The sequence below is a fragment of the Drosophila subpulchrella genome, chromosome 3L, assembly GCF_014743375.2.
Source record: "Drosophila subpulchrella strain 33 F10 #4 breed RU33 chromosome 3L, RU_Dsub_v1.1 Primary Assembly, whole genome shotgun sequence".
NCBI lineage: Eukaryota > Metazoa > Arthropoda > Insecta > Diptera > Drosophilidae > Drosophila > Drosophila subpulchrella.
Window position 1 is genome coordinate 12,628,093 of NC_050612.1, and position 22,451 is coordinate 12,650,543.

The 22,451-nt window shown below is 35.1% G+C and overlaps 1 protein-coding gene across 13 annotated transcripts in view; it reads right to left on the reverse strand.

Annotated features, from left to right (window-relative positions):
- Window positions 1–4,617: 4,617 nt before the first annotated feature.
- LOC119553009 (hepatic leukemia factor) overlaps window positions 4,618–22,451 on the reverse strand; it is a 60,208-nt gene continuing 42,374 nt past the window's right edge. For 4 of the 13 annotated variants that reach the window (XM_037863049.1, XM_037863045.1, XM_037863046.1 and 1 more), the window contains 5 exons: window positions 10,976–11,017; window positions 9,088–9,242; window positions 8,425–8,650; window positions 7,366–7,607; window positions 4,618–7,296 (listed from right to left, as the gene is read on the reverse strand). In XM_037863049.1, the coding sequence (XP_037718977.1) occupies window positions 7,210–7,296; window positions 7,366–7,607; window positions 8,425–8,650; window positions 9,088–9,242; window positions 10,976–11,017 (752 nt within the window). In that variant the 3' untranslated portion in view covers window positions 4,618–7,209. Of the gene's footprint in view, window positions 7,297–7,365; window positions 7,608–8,424; window positions 8,651–9,087; window positions 9,243–10,975; window positions 11,018–17,536; window positions 19,525–22,451 lie in introns of those variants that run through there. The other 9 variants (XM_037863050.1, XM_037863048.1, XM_037863042.1 and 6 more) reach the window with 6 other exon arrangements.

Below are 22,451 nucleotides of genomic sequence, written 5' to 3' on the forward strand. Positions count from 1 at the left end.
CAATTGCACTGGGGCTGGCGGTTTCTCTTCGGGCGCCTGCTCTCTTTTTTTCGACTGTTTTTTTGAGAAAAATTTGCCGGCAAAACGTCAACTGTCAAAACAGGCGACGCCAAGCAAAATGATGGGCAGCCGGGGGTTAAGGGGGTTGCTTGGAAAAAACTATGGGGTGCGGGGGTGGTTAAGGGGTGGTGCTGGCTCTGCTAGTTTGCCAGTGGGCGTCATTTATCGTATGATGCGCATTTCCGGCGCCATTCAACAGACAACAGCAGTACAAACACCCAGCAACATCAATAATGACAACAACTACAGTCGATCTTCTGTAACTCCAACTTTCTGATGTGGAAAGTTTTGAAACACTCATAAAAAATAATTCCTAGAACTTGTGTAAACTTTACCAAACGTAAAAAGAACTGGATCTGTTCAAAGATATAATATTACACAACTGAAACTATTATAATAGCAAGAACCAAGATCTCAAAAATTTTTTAAAATTGAATTACAAAATAGTACAAAATGTTAATGATATTTCGTTTTTATTTTTAGTTCGTTTCTAAAATTACAATAGATTTTATGAAGAACTGGATCTGTTCAAAGATATAATATTACACAAATGAAACTATTATAATAGCAAAAACTAAAATCTCAAAAATTTTTTAAAATTGAATTACAAAATAGTACAACATTTATATGATACTAAGTTTTTATTTTTAGTTCGTTTCTAAAATTACAATAGATTTTATGAAGAACTGGATCTGTTCAAAGATACAATATTACACAACTGAAACTATAATAATAGAAAAAATTAAGATCTTAAATATTTTTTAAAATTGAATTACAAAATAGTACAAAATGTTAATGGTATTTCGTTTTTATTTTTAGTTGTTTCAAAAATTACAATAGATTTTATAAAGATCACGACTATCTAAAAATTAAAATTATATATATTTTTAGACCTTTCAAAAAGAGGTTTTATTATTATGTTCAACATATTTAAAGTGTTTCCCACTCACCATCGTAACCCTAAATTCCGATGCCAAAATAGTTTGAAATTGCAGATGTTCGCCTGTAATCGAATTTCTGCGTTTCATAAGTGTTGAGTGGCTCTTACATATTGTTTTGTCATTTAACGCAAATTACGTATACGCCGCGTTGACCTCATTTGGGTTGATCAACAAATGCAGTTGTCGACAAACTTGGCTCAAACTAACCGCAGTCTCTTTCGCTCCCCCCTTTCCCCACTCTCTCCCCCCGTCTTTCTCTTTTGGCTTCGCTCGGCTTGTATTTCAAGCTCAAGTTCAACGTTGTCTGTTAGCGGTTGCCTGCATACTACCAGTTTCCACGCCGCTGCTGGCTGGCCATTAACATTTTGAGTGGCCGTTGTTGTTAACTCATTTTTCGCTTTCGTAAGTGTTGGCCGGCACAAAAATATGCGCGGCGGGCGAGAGGAAGCAGCATATGTTTGAGCATTGCTCGCATTTATTGCCACATTTCCCCACAGGGAAGTAATCGAATTGCTGAGCCTCAGGTCTGGGTCTGGTTTAAATTGTGCAGTCAAAAAAAAAATATAAAAATAATAATTATACAGATCTTAAGTAGTTTTTATTTCACATCTATATAAAATTTTAAAAAATATTTTAAAAATATTTCAGATATATATTCTTTTTAAAATATTTCAGATAGATATTCTCCAAAAAATATTCCAGATAGATATTTTTCAAATAATATTTCAGATTGATACTTTGCAAAAAAATATTCCAGATAGATATTTTCCAAAAAAAATTCAAGATGCATATATTTTATATTAAATAATAATAATACAAATCTTAAGTAGTTTTTATTTCATATTTATACCAATTTTTAAAAAAATATTCCAGATATATATTTTTCAAATAATATTCCTAATATATATTTTCAAAAAAAAATTTCCAGATATATATTTATTATTATTAATAATATGCGATTATACAAAAATCTTAAATATTATTTTGAGGTTAACAAAATAAAAGTTTAAACATTTTTTTCTGATATGTCAATATCAATATGATTTTTTTCAATGTGTACTGGTTATGCAGCTCCCATATCTCAAATAGTTGCTGTTGCTTTTGTTGTTAATCAACGGAAATTAGCTGCGAGTTTCATGTTTGAGATGTTTATTTTGTAAGCAATATATGAGGAAATAAGCTTGAAGTTTTTTTCTTTCGTTGGTTTGTTATGTTTTTTGCATAATAGAGGTGTATGGCCTTTTCGGGTTTTAGGTTCGGCTGGCAAACAAATCATTTTACCATTTTTCATTTCGTTGGTGGAATAATGGAAATGAATGTAAATTGAAATCGAGCGAGTTTCATTTGTGATCGACGGGGAGCGGAAATTGATACGCTTTGAATAAACTTTTGAAAGTTTTTGTAAATGAAATTTGCAGATTAACAAAACCAACAGTTTCTTTTTTCATAATTTAAATTTGAACAATTTTAAATACTCTATTTCTTTTGTTGTGCAGTAGCTTACGTTCTTGGATTTCTGGCAGCTTTATTTATACACCTTGTCACTTACAGCCAACTGTTTCACAGCTCATATCATATCCAGTTTCCATTATTATATCCTCTTTCCACTCACCAATTATGCAATCAACTTGACCTCCAGTTCCTCAAATATAAGTATCCAGCTGCGTTGAAGGCCAACAACTTAAATAACCAGACGCAGCCAAAAAATAGGCTATACGAACTTACAAAACCAACTTACCTTTGAGTATACCATACAAAAGCCAATGAAATGAAAACGATATTTATTAATTTTTTGCATTTATCGTTTCAAAATTTGTATCTAAACCTTTATTGTTTGTTCTTTTTTGCAGTTTCTCATAAAACATAATTTTTTTGCCACGCCTAAATCTCACTTCCTATCTCTTGAAGTTCCTACGCATTAATTTCAGTTTTTTTGAAATTATAGCCCATAACAGAAACATAACTTTCTCATTCAGTTAACAAAATCTACAAAAACTTATATTGAATGTTTTCGGAACTTAAGCTTAATTAAGTTGAGTGTAAAATAATTAACAAATGACTTCAGTTAGTTAATAAATTATAGCTAATATCTGCAGCATCTCGAGCACTTGTGTTGGAATTTCCTTAGGTTTTCTCTTTTGGTTTTTTCGTAGTTTTATTTTGGTTTTGTATATATATCTAGGTACATGTTAGTGTCCTTGCTTAGGCTTTCATCTTTAAGTTTTAGTTTAATTTTGGTTTCCATTCGTGTTTATTTTGTGTTTTGCATGCTGCCAACAACAATTAGGCTGAGTTTTTTGTGGATTTCATTTAGCATTGCTCTAATGCCTTAAGCTGATTTTTTTCTAAGATTTTTTCTTTAAGTACCAAATGAAGTTTTTCTTTTCTCTTTGTAGGCTTGAATTTAAGCTTTGATCTAGCTTTCGTTTAAGCCTCAACTTAAGCTATGGTAGCCTTGTGTTATTTATGAATTTACCTTCAGCTTTCTTTTGCATTTCGTTTATAAAATTATTTGCATTTCGTTTCATTTTGCAAAATTCTCAAAATATAAGTAAAGGCTCTAAAACGCTTTTTTAAGTTCTTTTTTTAGTTTGGTTTTATTCAATTAATTTAGCTTGATTTTTTGCAACAACTAACAAGTTTTTGGTTTTTGTCCATTTTTTTTTATTCTTACTACATTTAAATATTTTTATTTGTGGATTTTTTTCGGGGCTTTTTATTGATTTTAAAATTCAACAACATTTTCGTCTTTAATAATATGTAAGAATATATTTTTATGTATATATATGTATATATAAGTTATGTATATGTGTATAATATTATGTATGTATATAATAGCATTTAATATGTTTCGCATTGCCATTCGATTCGCGCCGCCACTTCCGTTTCCGCTACGCCGCCATTTTGTTTTTAAACTCTTAACCCCTAAAAACACTCAGCTCTTGCCCGTTACTTACTTACTTAAATTATCGCTTTGCTAATTTCTCGTTTTTGTTTGTTTTCTGCTTTGCACTGCAACAATTTGTGTCTTTAGTTACTATTTTTAACCCTGCCTAACGATCGCCTTCCCTTGCCCGTTTGCTATTTAGTTGAGTGTACTATTTGCATACAACTAATATCTGTATAAGGTAGATATAAAAATCATCAACTACGAATTTATCTACAAAAGTTACTCGCTTGTTTGTCTTGTAGCATGCGTAATTCATTTAACTAATCCGTTTTGTATATAATAAATATATATTTTAATGTTTATTGTATATTAAACATAATTTCGTTAGTTCTCATATTTGTTTGTTAAACGTTTCATACTTTTCAGTTTTATCGTCTTCTGTTGTTGCTACAAAGTCTACATTTTGTTACGGAACATTCTTATTCGAAAATCTGGGTTTTCTTTTTTGAAACTTAAGGAAAATGTTTGAAACGAAAATACTACTTTCTGCTCTGAATAAATTTCCTTGCCCTGGAAAAGTTTGCTTGCTTTTGGCCTGGGAAAATCCATGCCCGAAAGTAGGCTACAGAATTCGCAACCTCCCCCTTTAAATTGCGTGAGTATGGGTGTGGTGTATCTTTGTATGTCAGCCCAACTAATTTCGAACTATCTAAATTAAGATTCGAATTTTTATTCTCGTTTTTTTTATTCAACAATGCTCTACATTAACCAAAAATTGTCTACAAAAATTCAACTACAAACTACGGAAAACAATAGTTGTTAAAAATATACAAAACTACGCTTAACTAAGGGTTGTGTTGGGGGGAGGTCTACGCTCTTTTCAACTGAAGCCCAGGTCAAGTAAATAAGCAAAATATCGCCTTAATTTGTTTTCACCTCTACGCGCAATTTTATGTTACTTAGGTATAAATATTTTTATATAAATATAACATGATTTTGGTTTTACTTCTGGTTTTGTCGTACAAATATGTAGCAATTGCTTGAATCTGCTTAGTCGTATAGTCCGCTATTTTGAGTTATCCATAAGTGTTAAGTTTATCGTATATACTTGTGTGAATTCATTCAACAACCGAAGCTCAAAAATTTTCATCTTGCAAAATGACACCCAACATTTTTTTAAGTTTTATTTTTACTTGGTTTACTTGTGGGGTTCTTTCTTCATCTTTAACGTTATTTTGTGGTTGTTTTCTCTAGGTGGTCTCATAGCAGTGCAAAAGGCTTTTAGGTTAGGTTTGTTTTGTTTGGGGGTTCTGTTAAGGGAACCAAAAGAAAAGTATGGGGGGATGGCTAATATCTATATTGCTATATAATGCTAAGTAGATTACTATTTTATTTGTGTAGTTCTTGCATCTATCGTTAGGGTTAGTTTCGATTTCGATTTCGGTTGCGGTTACGGCTGTAGGTTTATTTCTTTAACTCTGTCTTGAGATCCTTGTATGGTTTTTTATTAGTTATTTACTAACAATGAGCTATGTGGCGAGGGGGCGGGGCTGCCGAGAAGGCGGTGTGGGTAGATAGACAGAAAATAAACGAGTTTTCAATAGTTAAAAGCAACGCTTAGACTTTTATTATTACACACAATTTTTTTGTTGTTTGCTTTCTCACTTTTTCGTTACGCTCATTCTCTCCTTTATCGATCTTTGCTTTTGTGGTTTCTTTCTGCTTTTTTGTTGGTTTTTGCACATTTTTCCATAGAATAAATAAGACTTATCGAAACTTGTTAAGAAGAAGTGCTTAATGAACTTAATTAACTCTTGCTTTAGCTTCGATTTCGTTTGCTGAATATAAAAAATTTAAATTTGCTCTCGGTCGGTCGTTTTTTCTGTAGTTTCATATATTTTCTTAAGTTTCTAGATAATTGTATGCAGGTAAATGTAACTCAAATGTATAACAAATAATAATAACTAATAAAACTTAACTAACGAAAATAGTTGTTGTTTAAAGTAACATAATTGTACGGTATTATGTAAAATGTTTTGTTTTTTTTTTTAAATTGTTTGTTTTAAGATCTTGCAAATCACACCAAAAGAAATAGTTTTTCTTGTAATAAAAGATATACGAATAAAATTTTTACAACTAAAAGAAAAATGTGAAAATATGTGGGGGGATAGAGCGGTTTGAAGGGGGGTTTTTCCGGGGAAATGGTCTGTGTGTGGTTCTGTTAGTAGGTAGTACGAAAAGTAGTTCTCTCGCTTTAACCAGCTGACTATGTCTGGGTTAGTTTTGGGTTGGTTATTTTAGTATCAACAAATCAACAACGAAAACTATTTCACTTCTAGTTTTGCATTTTCGTCTGTCCACCGTCTGTCGCTGTCCGTCTGTTTGGTTTTATAATTTTTTTGGGGTTTTCTGATATTTTTTTTCATTAGGTTTATATAAAAATCATAGCTCACTTAAACTAACCAGCTGCCAAGTGCCCGGCAACTGAGGAGGGAAGTTCTTTGCTCATTCTAAATGGTTTTCTCTTAGCGTTTCTTTAATTTTCTCTTTTTTTTTGTGGGTTTTCATTTTGCAATTTTTTATACAAGTTTTCTTATGCTTTTTATGGTAATTCTTCTCCCGAGTTAATTTGAAAAAAAGGCAACGAAATTATTTACAATATGATTTTTTGTGTGTGTGTGTGGTTCTCCTTTCACTAATGGCTAAAGCAAAACTTAACCGAAAAACTAATTACAAAAAGTAATAGAAATTAAAAGAGTTAGGAGTGGGGGAAAAGTAGCAATAGAAGGCGAAGAAGGGGGAGGTTATCGTAAAACTAGGCTAGACAACTATTAAACAATTTAAAAGATAACAATTCTAGGTCTGTGTGTGTTTTTCTATTTTTAGGATTCCCATTGCGCTCGGAAGTATGCTACTTTAAAGGCAAAAAGCTTCGGCTGCAGAGCTTTACTTTCTTTTTTGGCTACTCTAAAAAATGTTTAGTTTCCATTCGGTTTCGGTTTTCTCCTCCTTTGTGTTTAGTTAATTTGCTTTTAGTTTTTAAGCATAAAATAAATATTTAAGCGGAGCACGACGCCGTGAGGGATTTGTTGTGTGTGTGTGTGTATGCTGTGTGTGTGTTTGCTTAATAATTATATTTTTGCATATACATATTTTTAGATACAATATGTATTTTATAGTGTAGGTTTCATGTCTGCTGTACTAAACATTATTAGTAGTTTTTATCATAGTTATGATTATTGTTATTTTTTTATCAATAGTTATTATTATTTAATTGTTGTGGTGTCCTCAGGCCAAGTCACAAAATTGTATTTATCATTACACATCTTGGAATTTCGATAGACGTGCACGCAAGTCCATGTTCTCCTGTTTCAACTGTTCCACCTCCTGATGTAATGTTGCATTCTGAGTGGGCGGGATAAGTTTGGGATTAGTTTTGGATGGTTTAAGGATCGGTATTCCCCTAGTACTCACTTCCTTCTCCAAGTAGCGTGCCCGCATCGCAATCTGGTTCTCCTTCTGGCGCCGGGCATCGCGGGATCGCTTGGCGGCGATGTTGTTCTTCCGGCGACGGGCCCAGTACTTATCGTCCTTGAGCTCATCTGGAACGAATTGCTTGCGTGACTTTTTGATCATCGGCTGCGGCTTGAGCTCCTCGTCGGAGAAGGCTCGAGTTCGCGGATCAAAGTCACGGCCCGAGGAGGCGAACGAAAATGCTGGAATATCAAATACTAAATGTTAACAATGGTTCACAGACTGTTTCGTGCTAAATTAAACATCATAAAAATCAACCTCAGAACGGTAAACTCAAACAAGGTAAAATGGATGGTAAACTCATGGAAAATTATATTTTGAATTTGAAATTGAATTAAATTGAAATTTAAGGTTTTGCACAAATTGGAATGGGAATCATTGAGTGAAGGTCCTGGGTGGGACCTTCGGTTCGTGTCTCTTTAACATTTAGCATTTGATATGACATTTGTAGGTAACTTAAATTAATTTATATAATTCAGTTATAATTTAAGTTAGAAGCAATGTCCATTCCATTTGTGTTTTTATATAATTTCATTTATAAAAGTCAATAAAAGTTGTTGATTAAAGTCATAGGATCGTTTATACGTGTGTTTTTTAAAAATGTCGCTTTTGATTTGATAAAGCAGTTGATAAGAATTTTCATTTGATAACAAAATGTTATCGTTTAAGAGTATGATTACATTGTATAACAGATATATATTTTTAAGTTAAATATCTTTTCAAACATATTAATACCAATTTGTTTTAATAAATTAAGTTAAAATTTAAGAATAATTAGAGCTGCAAATTTTTATCGATATTTCGGGGTTTTTTAATATATTTTACTTTATATTGACATTATACTTTATAATTGTTAAGTTGTTTTCAAAATTTAGTTAACGATCTCAATAGATATTGCATTTTCCGCTTCGCTTTTTACATTATTTGATTGTGATTTATTTACGATCTCAATTGACAGTTTATCGATGCACCGATAGACCGATAGTTCGCTATACTCACTTGACTCGGCCGGCGATGGCGGATTTAGCGTGTCCGGACTGATGCAGTCGGATGGCGAGGGCGACCGCTCCCGCTTTGTGGTTATGTGGCCCAGGCCCAGCGACAGACCCGCTGCGTGACCCAGGGAATCGGACCGGTGACCCAGGCCACTCGAGTGACCCAGATGCGTGCCGGGCAGGCCATCAGGTATGTTGTTCTCCGACAGGAACTCGTCTAGGTCGGCATACTAAAATGTTAAATGCGAAATATGCGATGAGCAACTGGACACGGATGGTATTTCCTCGGTGTTAGTCACACGATCTGAGCTCGGATGATGAGAATACAATTCTCGCACTAAGTAAGCAATCGATAACATTCAAGTTAACTGTTTCGCCGTGTGTTTTGTCATGACTGTACTTGTGTTTTTGTGTGTTTTAGGCTGTTTCCACTAGATGAATTGGTTCTCATTCGAGTTTATAGTTATGGAAGTGATTGTTGCCTTGGAATAAAGGTTTTTAAGTTATTTTCCATAGAATAATTCAAATTTTTAATTAAATGCTTGCAATTAATCTAGTGAAATCAGCCTTTTTCGTGTAAAATTTTGAGCTTGTGTGTAATTTAGACCTTTGGACATTGTATAAAAAGACGCAGCCACTACGCAGCGATGACAGAAATGATACTAACTTGTGTTACCTTGAGGTCGGCATCGTAGGGCAGGGTCTTGTCCCACAGATTTGGGCCCAGAAACGCCGTTTGCGCCTCGACATTCCAGATGTCGCCCTCCTCCTTGTACTTGTCATCTGGGCAGATGATTTCTTTGCTATTCGATGTGGATTTGCCTGCAAAAAGAAAATGGGTGGACAGTTAGTCAGGGCCATATAACCATGATTAGATAGTGGTCCATAAATATGGCAAGTTAAGGGCTTGATATCTTATCCCCATACTTGGAAGTGGGTCAAGTGCTCTTCATTTCTCTATTATATAAACCATTCAAATTCTTTGGAAATTCGAATTCGTATGGGAACCACACGCATATGGCTGAAAAACAATTTCCGCGAATTTCCGCATGCAGCTTTTGGCCATCCAAAAAAAACGGGTTACAGGCAAACAAAACGAAACAAAGACAGACAACCAAAAACCAACAAACAAACAAATCACACACACACAAAGCAAACAACGGCAAGAGGAAGCAGCCGACAGAAAACATACGAAAAGCGAAAGTGAAATTTTTACTACAGCTTTCAAACTGATTTTTATCGCTTCCAGCTGAGAAAAAAAAAATGTGTAAAATAAACTCAAGCGCTCAAAGATGGTCAAAAAGCTCGCAGCCCTATTGTAGTCAAGTTGAGTGTTTATTTTTTTTGTGGCTTTAGTCGAAGCTTTATTTTGACGCTGCGCATGCGCAGCTGAGCATGATCTTTCTCTGCTTTTGGCTTCTTTTCTTTGATTTCTTTCACAAAACCCGTTTTCTGGCCACAGACAGTAACAGAAACCAGTTGCCGTCTTTGGTTTCTTTGGCTCGCAATAGTTTCCGCTTTCTTATTCACTCTCACTTTCATTTGCGAATGCTTTTTTCTTGTATTCCTCATTTTTTATTTCGTTTTTTTTGCTTTTTTCTGCATTTACAGTTGTTGCTACTGCCGCTTTTTGCATTACAGACTATTGCGAAATTTTATGCCATTTTGCGGCCTGCCTCTTTCTTTCCCCGACTTCTTCGGCGCCAAACACACACATTTCTGGTCTGTGCCATGAAGTAATATCTTTTCTTTTCGATGTGCTCACCAAAGCGTAAGTGAAATGCTCAAGTGTCTGTGAAGTAATATCTGGTGCTTGGTGAAAATTAGGACTTGCAGATCGGCGAATGCATTGGCCCACGGGGCGTATGGGTAATGCATTCATGAACTTTTTGACCAGCGTCTTTGGCTCTTTAACCATTTACTTTTATTATTTTGTAGCCAATTTAGGAGAAAAATGTATATGGGCAATTAAAAATGTAATTAAATGTTGTACAAAAATGTTAATAAGAAAAGTTTAGTCAACAAAATATGTAAAAAGATAGTTATCGAAAAAAAAAAGAAAAAGTATAGGTCCTTAAAAAGTTTAAACCTTTAAATTGTTAATAATAAATGTTGACTGGAAGCTTTAAAAAACTATTTAATAGATTTAAGCCGGAAACTGTATTTTATGATTTCGATTTTGTTTAACTATTTTGAATAAAGAAAAAATTTAATTTATCAAGCTTTCTTTAACACTTAAAATTAATCTCAACAGTGAAACCGATTTTAGCAATTAAAAAAGTAGCTTTAGGATAGGTTGTTAAATTAACGCAATATAATGTTCCACAATTATAGTAAAATTAAATACAGAACAGTAGCAAAAAAACACAATATATGTAGTCTAAAAACTCAATAAAGTACAAAACACAAGAGCCCACAAAACTTATTAAAAAAGTGGTGGCAAAAGACTTTCGCATGGCAATTAAATAAAACACAAGCAAAAGACACAAAAACTACAAAAAACATTATAAAGATATAACAAACTAATAACGAAAAAAAGACAAAAACCAAATTACCGTTTGCTTTGCAAATGAAACCCAAAAATGGAGATTTCCTGCCTGTAAAACAGAAGAAACGGAAAAGATAGATAGTAGAAAAGAAATACAATATTGAATCTTTCACAAAAGAAAACAATTAAAAGAAGCAAGAACAAATACAGGGAAGACAGAAAAGATATGGTAATAAAAGCAAAAAGCATGCAAATGTGATGATATATTTACAATAAGAAACCGAAAAGGATGTGGACTTCACTCCTTCATGAATATGGCAAAAGGTACTTTTACTTTTATTTTATTGTCTTCGATCTGAATTTATTTCTTTTCCAGTTCACTTTCACTGTCATCAACATTGTTGATTTGTGTGTTAAGCAGCAGGAATCTTGTCTTTCGGTTTATTTTTAGAAACGAACCCAAAACAGGAATTCAACTTAATCTTCTCTTGTTTCTGCCTCAGTTTCGGTTTCAGTTTCAGTTTCTCTTGCCATTTTAAGTGGGTCAGCGAATTTTTTTCTGTGTCATCTTTGGGAGCCCTCGCACCTTTTATTTTATTTTACCTTCTTCGCTTGGGGATTTTTACCATCTTTATGTCGACCAACGAGATTTCTCATTTTTGGTAATTAAAATAATTTGCATAATTTCTGTGCGTTTTTGGTCAGTATTTCACTTTCATTAGAAAGGGTTAGGCAAAGAGATCTCGTTCTCTCTTCCCGGGCCTACGACAACAAATTTATTGTTTCTCTGGTGAAACTTGGATTTTTTTTATGGTCCTAATAATATTATTATGCTTATTACTGGTATATTATTTTTCTGTAAATTGTTGGCTCTGTGGTCTTTGTTGTGTTAATGGTTTGGCCACAATTTTTAGTGGACCATGGTCCGTAGGTTTTTCAGATATGTATATAGTTTTTTTTTTGGGGGGGGGATTAAACTTTCACTTTTTGTTTCGTTTTTTCGGGTTTTAGTATGAAACAGCGTAAATTTTGGTTGGTTGGCGGTTTTAGTGACTGTGATTTTGATGAAGTGCAAGTCGGCTGAAGAGGAAGTTGAGGAAATAAAGATTAAGTTAAAGGAAGTGGGTAACATGAAAACATTTATTACCAATTTTTCATTGAAAAGACTTTTTATGGGGTTTTAATGATTAACAAAAAATGTTATTAGTGTTTACAAAACGTAGTACTATTATTTTAAGCTATTATTTTAAAACTAGCTGTAGACAGCTTTTCTAATTTATGAGTTTATACATTTTTCTCAATAAAACTTCAACCAAAATCCCGTTTTTAATCCTTTGATCTTTAAATCAAAATTGTTTATCCAATAATTTCTTGTTTAAGTGCATTTTTATCCGCCTTTTCCGTTAATCGGAATATCCATTAAACCAATTAAAATTTGATTCCCAGCCACATCCGTCTCAACTGCCCGAAAACTCCATTCCCCCGACCACCCCCTCGATAAGCGAAATGAAAGTGAGAGTGCAGGAAAAAACGAGTCTCAAGCTCCCAAAAAACTATCCCCAAAAAAGCGATCGAAGAAACCAGTTTAAAATACGCAAACGCAGATCGTTTTAACTTCTGAGGGGAGAATTAAATCGGCGACGATGCTATGACGCGATATACGAACGACATTGGGGATTATTTATGAAAATTAATACCACGCGAAAGTTTTTTTTTGGGGACCTAGTTTAAGATCACCTGAATTATCATAATAATAATAAAATCGATTGGAGATATTTGAGAAAAAATGCAGTATTATAGAAAAAAGCTTTTGCAATATTATGCAACTTTTTGCATTATTTCCATTTTTTCAAGTCGACCCACACCGACACATACAACAACAACTGTCCGCCCCTTTCACCTGTCTTCTGGCCATCTCTCTTGCTCTTTCCCCATCTCTCTCACACTCTCTGTACTTTTAGTCATACGCTGCGCATGCGCAACGATGGCGCAACTGAGACGGGTTTTTTGTTGCTGTTTTTCATGGCGTTGTTGGGGCTTAGTGATTTTTCAGTTGTTGTTGCGCCTGAGTGCCTCGTTGTATTACATCGATTTATAAACTACATCGCACTCTTCTTTTATGGTTTGTTGCCATTGTTGTTGGGGGAAGTTTGAGTTGTTGTAGCTGTTGTCGTTGTTGCTTTTGGTGAAGTGCAGAAAGTGTAACACTTTCGATTGTTTGTCGTTGTTGCTTTTGCTTTTGCCGCTGCGGCTTTTGTATGCACTGCATTCATTCCGTATTTGCGCTCATTTGCATTGCTTTTTTATTCCTTTTTTATACTTTTTTTTCTTTTTTTTACTGCTTTCTGTGTGTTTGTTTTATATCTTTCTACCGCTCTTTTTTTGTGAAATTAATTATTTGTGGGAAAATGTGATAGGCTTTGGATTTCCGGGTTGTTGCTAGGTGAGGCGAATAGGCAACGTTCAGTTGGAAGGCATAGATGTTCTCCCAGTTAAGTTTTATAAAAATATCACTATTAACTTTTATATAAGATATTATTTTAAAATTTATATTTTTACTACAGTTTATAATAATGAGTAATTTAAGTATCTAAAATGTATACAAATTATCCACTTTTATTAAAAACGTACCTATAATTTCATAAATATTTATTTTAAGCTTCTAAATTATTGGCAACCAAGTTGATTTTATTTATGATTTAAAAACTCAATTTTACTATAAATATAACTATTAACTTTTATCTTTGATTTTATTTTATAATTTATATTTGCACTAAAGTTAAAAATTATCCACTTGTATTCAAATTGTACGCATAATTTCAAAATTAATTATTTTTTGCTTCCAAATTATTGGCAAACCAGACTGGATTTTTTATGTATTAAAAACTCAGCTTTACTCTACTTTCCAAGTGGCCCTCTACATGTTTAAGAATACTTTCTTATATTTAGTAAGGAGTTTACAATTATTTTCAACGATTATAAAGCCCGTCAGTAAATAATATAAAAACAAACTCGAATACCTCAAAAAAAAAAAGGATTTGGAACTAAAACTGATTTTATTTTTTAGTCATCATTGCAAAGATTCGATCAGAGATTTGCGAAAGGCTTTCCACAATTTGTCAAGTCTTTTAAACTGTGCAATTTAATTTTTCCATCTCCCTCAATGTAATTTAAGCAGACCAGCAACCATAACCGCGATTTCCCTAACGGCAGACCGCTTTCTTTGCGATTACGAAATTAATAGAAAATTATGAAAGACAACCGCACCGAGCGGCGGAATATTTTGCAACAGTTTAATTGCCCGAGACTCGGGCGGCGAAAGTGAAAATCCGCAGACAGCGACACAATTTGCCACATAGTTTTCCTTACCCCCAACCCATTAGCCCAATTTCAGTTCGAAAGAAAGCCACGGTGGCAGCAGCCGAAGCAGTTAATTAGCAGAAATAAGGAAGCGAAACCGATAATCATACATATCGTGTTGGCTCTATCAAATTATAGACTCATGCCATAAAGCGGCTGAAACACGAACGACCAGAGACATCGAAACCCAAATAAAATTGCTTGAAATATGCAGAGCACGCTGGCTGAAAGAAAATAGGAGGCGTGGCTGTGGCTGAAACGTAATCAAAACACACAGTAAATTCAATCAAAAGTGCTTCTGGTCTTTTTTTTTGCATTTTTTTCATTTTCGCCCAGAGAGTGACGACGTGTGAACAGATTGCTCATACGCCTCGTGGTGCAGAAGGCAAAAGTTATGGCCAAAGCCTCTCTTTCGGCCACTTTCACTGATTCAAGTTTCTCACCTGGCGGCAGCGTAGCTGCAATTCGCACGTTTTACCGTTGTGCGATTGCGCAACACATTTGCGCTGCCGAGTGAGTGTGTCGGCCAAACAAAAACAATTAATTGGCAACAATCTGGCGTTTGGCCAAGACGAGTAGCTGGGTAGCTGGGTAGCTGGGTAGCTTTGATTGAAATAACTGTAATACGTTGCATTTTGGCAGGCCGCCTATCTGGGTGAGTGTGTGACGCCTCGGGGGTTTCTAGGCCCCCATTAACCCCCTCCGATTTTCGCCTTTTGGCATGTTTCAGGGGCACACTTCGAGCTCTCAACGCTTCCCGCGGTGATAAACCAAACGAAAGGAAGTCATGAATGGCCAGATTGAGGCGCACCGAACGGTTCGAGTCAATTGAAATTGGAGTTCCTCACGGTCATGCCATTGATAGAACCGTAGAAACCCAAGAAGGTGCCAAAAGATATAAACCAATAATAGCAGAACCATAACTTTAAAAAAAAACGAGAATTGTAGAAAAAAGATTAACTGAATTACAAATTCTAAGCAAATAAATTTGAATATCTTTATTTATATTTTAATAGTTTCTGTATGTTGTATTTTCTGAATATGCTTTCAAACTAAGATATAAGAAAGTTCTATAAACATTAAAATATTTTGACTTGGAAAACAATTGTTTTTAAAATGAACTGCCTAATTCAAAATCATTTCAATATTATTATTATTTTTTATTTAGATTTTTTCAAATGCAAATATAATTTAATAATTTAAAAATAATAATATTTATTTTAATATTTTTAAACTATTATATTTTCATTTATTATTTTCCCAAGGCAAGTAGAGTTTAATAACTCTTTTCCCACGATAAAATTTAAAATCACATTCCCCACTATCTAGATAATGCTAAATATTAAACAAAAAAACCCCGCGTCATTTATCTCCACATTGTTTTTGGCAACTTTCGAAATTGTATATTTTTTGATTAAGATAAAATCATATTTATTTCCCACTCTTTAGAGCTAAACTGGAACCCTTCAACTTTTTTCCGTCTTTTCTTCTTTTTTTTTTTGGCCTGTCTGTCTCTCTGTTTTATTTCAAGAAGAGCCAACAAAGTCAACATGGAGCAGGCCACCAAAAAAATATCAAAAAAACTACCAAAAGGCAAAGAAAGAAATGAATTTAAAAACTGCCGAAAAAGTGAAAGTTAATTTTGGTGATGTTGCTAAGCCGGCAGAGCAGCTGACTGGCTGTTGTAGTTGTTGCTGCTGGTTCAACGAAAGTAAAAACGCATTTTTCGGCAGCTAAAGAGCCGCTTATGAATTTGATATTGTTCGTTTGCCTCCCTGGCCCTGGACACACATATAAATTATGCCGCGCAATGTCAAACAGAAACAAAGATAAAAAATTGCCCTTTTGTTGCCGCTTTATTTTTTGGCAGATCAACTTTAGGTGATAACAACAAAAGGCCAAAGACGAGAGAGCCAAAAGGCCGGACCAGTCGGCTTTTAAATACATCATAATAAAAACTTGGAATATTTATATATACCCACGAAATATATACATATATATATATATAGTATATAGTATGCATGGAAAGCACCCAAAAGTCAGAAACGAAAGTTGTCTGAAAATGTCGCGCTCAACAACTTGTTGCTGTATTTTGTATTTTGGCCCTTGCCGAGAGCATGGCCCAAAGTCGAAAGCAAAAGTGATTGTGAAATGCCAGACTCGCAGTCAGAGTCAGAGTCGCAGAGTCCGAAAGGTTTGAAAGTTAGGATACTCGAGCCAACCTACCCCACGCGGAAATGTCAGAGTCGCCGCAGAGTGAACCCATAGAGCAGCCCCCTGAAAGCAAAAATCCCCTCCTGTCAGTCGTCATAAGCCAGCCGGTCCTCCGCAATTGGACGGACCCCAGATGAAAAGCCACAGCCAAGCCTTGTCAATCGATTTAAGCTGATTTGACACCACATCAGGGTCGCTTTGAGGGGTTGGGGCTGGTTGTCGCTTTGGGGTGAGAAAAATTAGCCAGGCATACAATCAATTTGGGAAAATGCAGCGACCGCGACAAGGAAATAAACTCAGAACACGAAGGTCAAGAGCTGCAACATCAGCAATTCTCTAGTGGAAGAAAGATTACAATGTTAGGGAACTGAAAAAATTCCTTACAAAAATTCCTTGTCAAGGGTGTATACCAAATAATAAAATACTATCCACCATATTTCGTAGAAATAAAATACCAAAATATATAATATTAATGCATTTCATTGATATTTTTCTAAAATTGCTTTAGAAATTGGTATTGAAATAATAGTATTCACAATATTCTGTAGAAACACAATACACAAGAATATAATATCAAAGGTTTATACGACATAATGAAATACTGTCCACCATATTCTGCTGCAATACAATCCCAAAGAATATAATATTGATAAATATTATTGAGACTTTTTTTCCTAACAGCATAAGAAATTAGAACTGAAATATTATTATCCCCAGTATTCCGTAGAAATACAATATCCAAGAACATAATATAAAGATAATTGCAAAAACTCCTTACATAGGCTTTATACGAAATCATAAAATACTATCCACCTTATTCCACAGCAATACTATCCCAAAGACTATATTATTGATCAATTTCATTAAGACTTTTTTCTTAATTCCGAAAATTTCGTAGAAATACAATCCTCTAGAATATAATATTAAGAGTTTTTCTAAGTGGCAACTAGCAATGTTAGTTCCCAAATATGTAATTATTTTCGGGCCTTGTTTAGCCCGTTATTTTAAGTACCATGTTGTATGTTGAATTTAATTATTAATTGCTGATCCATACCATTTAAGTAGTTGGCGTGTTGCTTCCACAATTGTTGCACCTGGAATTGTGTCCATCGATTGTTGTCATCGCCACCTCCTGTATTATTATTACTGTTGTTGTTGCTATTGTTGTTTGTATTATTATTATTGTTGTTGCTGTTGTTGATAACACCCACTAGGCTATTGACCAAACTATTCTCGTGCGCCTGTTGTTGTTGCGCCACCGCGGAGGCGGTATTAACCGTGGGCGTGGCATTGTTGCTGGCCGCCAGATTGGCATTTGGTGTGGCTGGATTGTTGTTGTTGTTGTTATTATTATTGTTGTTGTTGTTGAGGGAGGCATGGTTATTTATAATGATATTGAGATTGTTGTGATTGAGTATGTTATTATTATTGTTATTATTGCTGTTGTTGTTGCTGCCAGGACTTGCGCCCGTGCTGTTGTTGCTGTTGGCATGTTGCTGCTGCAGGTTGTTGGCTGCCACGGCCACCACAGCAGCGGCTGCATTGACATTCACATGGGCCAGGTGTTGCAGATGATGCTGCAACAATTGCGTGGGCGGCGGCAATGTGCCATTGGCAACATTATTGCCATTGCTGAGATTGTTGAGCAGCTGTTGCTGCTGCTGCTGTTGCTGTTGCTGCTGCTGCTGCTGTTGGTGTTGCATGTTGCTGCGTAGCAGATTGTTGTTGCAGGCCACATTGAGATTCGAATTGCTGGTGTTGCTGTTGGCATTGCCCGTGTTGCTGCCGGCCAGCAAATGCGGCAGATTGTGCACCACTTGCAGTGGCAAGCTGCTCAGCGGTGGCAAGGCCGCCGTCTGCGACATGTTGCCCAGCAACTGTTGCTGCTGGTGTTGCTGCTGCTGCTGCTGCTGTTGCTGCTGTTGCTGTTGCACATTCTGCAGCAATTGCAGTTGCTGCTGCTGCTGATGTTGCAGACCATGTTGCTGCTGCTGCTGTAGCGCCAATGCTGGCGGTGGCATTTGATAGTCCATTCTCATTGCTGAGATCACAATTTGTTAAATTCCTTGCTCGATTCAGAGTTATTTATTGCCTGTATCACTTAGCTGGCCATGTGTGGCCCAAACATGTTGCTGCTGCGGCACTGGCTGTTGACTTAATTAACAACAAATTGGAATTTAAAACCGAAAAAGCTTTTTATCGCACGTTGTTGCTGCTGCTGTTGCTGCTGCTGCCGCTTCTAATTGCTCGTGGCGATCGCCCGCACAGCAGCAACATCCAACCGAGAGCTAGCTGGCTTTTCTACACTCAGAATGCTCAGAATGGCCCGGGCTTTGGCTCAGTTTTTGTATCCGTTTTTTTGCATTCGCAATTTTTTTTCTCTATTGTTTGTTTTGTTTGCCTTTTTCTATTATTATTCGTTGTCAACTATTCCGCGTACTGAGCGTTGTTTTATTTAACTTTTTTCTTTTTTTTTTATCTGTTTGTGGGGCTGGGCCTGTTTGCTGTGGGGTTCTGCCCGCCGCTTTTGAATGAGAAAAGTTTGACCTTGAGGCGGCAATACGAAAAAAACACCCAGCAAAATGTTTTTGCCGTGCGTTTTTGCTATTTTTCAGACTGATCGTCTCACTTATTTTCTGTGGGTTGACGCTCAGGCGAATTTTTTTTATAGTATTGATTCTTTTTTTTGTAAGTCAGTGTTTGGCTTGTCAATAAAAAAAATTTGATTTATTTTCTTTTGTTATTTATTGACAGTTTCTATTATTACTTGAAATTTTAAGTACTGTTTTAGTTATTTTAAAGTGGGAATCTTATAGTTTCCTCTTCAATTACATTTATTTTAAAGAGGGTGAAATATAATATTTTCTTTTTTTTAGTTTTTTTCCATGTACTTCTATTGTTTTACGGAAATTACAGGTGTTTTCTGTCATAAGACTTGTATTCGGGAAGTTGTTAAAATGTCAGGCAATGTTTTTAACTTTTTTATGACTGAAAAGAGTTTATTACTCTGTTACTATTAACTGCTTTATGACATATGTACATAAAATATATACAAAATATATGTAGTTACAAATGCCTTATTTATAATTTTATTTTTTATTTCATTTATAAACACCTTTGATTTATTCCTTTTAATTTATATTATATTATATTTTTATATGTTTTAGCTTATATATGCCTATGTTTTATACGTATGGTATTCTTCTATATAAATTCTTTATGCTTTCAATTGAGGAATTTCACTTTAATGATCTTGTGATCACAAATTTCTTATGTTTGGGCGGGGGAGATCATATAATTTCGAGCACTGCACAATACATTTTAATCCAAGATAGTCTGCTGCTGCTCCTAGAGGATAGATCCTCGCCAAAAAACCGTTTTGGGTGGGGGGTGGAAGATAAAGGAAACGAAAGTTCACAAGTTCGCACGAATTCGAAAGCGCCGTGCTAAAGACGAAGACACGCGTCGTATACGTATTATTTTATGGTTTTTTTTTTGCTCTTTACTTTTGGGGCGGCTTTTGTGTTGGTGAGTGGGTTTTGAGTTTTCGGAATTGGATGGTTGGCTATATGGTATTGGAATTGGCTTTTTTAGGTTTTTGGTTTTTTGGTAGAGAGCCGTGAACCGAACCGGTGCCGCCGGACTGCGAACGCTGAGTGAACGCGCGCGTCGCCAAAGCGATGAAACGCAGCTTCGCAGCCGAGCAGAGGCGCGGCAGAGGCACGGCAGAGGTCCCCGGCAGAGAGGCGGTGAAAAGCTGGAGAAGCGAGGAAAGACACACAGCACGAGCAGACAAATAAAAGCCAAACTTGAAACCGAAAGCATGAAAGCCCTCTTACTCTCTTTCTCCCACCATTCGCTTTTTTTTTGCGCATTCCGCCTGTTTACTTTCTTTCGCGCAGCCTGCCAAAGTTCGCCTCTGCCGGCGTCGCTGTCGCCACGCTTGGCGGGAGCTGCGCTGCCAACGCCGACGCCGACGCCGGCTTCAATGCGGAAGCAGATTTTCCGCTGCCCGCAGAGGCAGCAGCTTTGTTTTGAGTCAGTCGCAAAAGCTCTGCGCTCGTCTAATTGAGTGCAATTTTCTAAGCTCAAGTTGCATTTTTTGTTCAATTTTTAAAACAAAAATTAACAATTAAAAAATAAGAAAGTGATATACACTAATATTATATTTTTAAAAACCATACATTATAGTTTTATCTATTTTAATAAAGTCTTAGAAGCGGTAAAACTACATTTAGAAATTTTAAAAGTATTTCTTAAGTACCAAAATATAATACTGTAGATACTTTTGAATTAACCATGATATAATCTGCACTATCTTTAATCCTAACTAATTATTGGTAGAAATATTTACTTTATTTGTGTTTCGTTAACAATAAATATTCGTTTCATTTGATTTATATGCCTAACTATTTATAATAATTATTATAATCTTGTAATATATATTATAATAATAATTATTATCCATTATCATAACCTTTAAAATCATATTTTCCCTTCTTCATTCTTATTAAAAACATAATATCTCTTTAAATGATGTATGTTAGTCGATGAAACAAGACAAAAGCTTACCAACCAAATTTATAGCCAAACACATTTTGATTTACAAATAAGGCATTCCAAAATATCGTCTTTCGATGCTTACCTGTAAAGAAAACAAAAAAATACATTTGATTAAAATAAAATTCATAAAATAAATTTAAATAACACATTACAAAAAAATGTATTTATTTTACTACCCAATAAAGTAAGTGAGAATTTATTGAGAGATATTTGGCTTTGGCAAGGGTGGCGTATATTTCCCAAGCAAGGGGTGCCCACCCACAGCGACAGCCGACATTTATCCATTTTAGCTTTCCCCGCTCTTCCCACACACATAAAAACAAAATTCATACAAATTACTATACATTCTGCCTTTAAAAGGTCATTTCCAGTATATTCAATAGCGAAAAATTTCACCGGCCCCCAGCAAAAAAACAAACAATCGAGAGGGAGATGTGGAAGAACACCCACATTTCATTTGCCATATGCATTTCCATATCATCTGCCATAAAAATCTCATCAGCCTAATTCCAAAATCTAATCAAACCAAATGCATTTTCTCAACGGTGACCAACTGAGGTCAGTTCAAAAAAAAGGGAAATGGGAAAAAACAAGGATATTGGTGGCAGCTTAGTCGCGATTTTCAAAAGGATTTGTGCCAAATGCATTGACAAAGTAGATCAAAAAGGGTGAAAGGATGTGCCAAAAAGGTAACTAAAACCATTCAGCATTGAAAAACCTTTTAGTGTGGCCTAAAGCAAACCAAATGCCAACCATGTGTTTCGGTTTAATTTATATTTAATGGAAAATTTAACGGCATATGAAATAATTTTCCAGTTTTAATTACCATACAAAATAAGAATTCCCGGAGGAAATGTAAGACGAAAGCTATTAACTGATAAGATATATATAAATATAGTTATTAAGTTTCGTTTTTTACTGCAACGCAGTTTGGCCTAGGTCACAAAAATAAATGTTTCCTTTATCTATTATAAAAGCAAATTGATAAATTAATGATATTTCCCTTGTGGTAGGCTGCAAACCGATAAACTTGGCGATCCCTCAGTGCAAAGATACATTTGCAAATATATCTACATTTTCAATTCCATTTCCTATTCAATTCGAACAGTCGACGTCAGTGAGCTCGGTACAAATGGGCTATATTGCTGGGGCTATATAAACACATATATATATATACATATATATAGTATACTATATAGGAGCCCAGCTGAGCTCACGTGTACGCGACAAGCTTTCTTGACTTTTGCGCTTTAGAAGCTCGCAATGCGCAAAGTTCTCGGCCGCTGACGTCGGATGATATCAGACCCCGGGATGCAGATAGACGTTCTACAGACATTTCGCAAAGGGCTGCCATCTATCAAGACTCTACAACGGAATACTCATTTTCTAATTCAAGACAAGCTTTG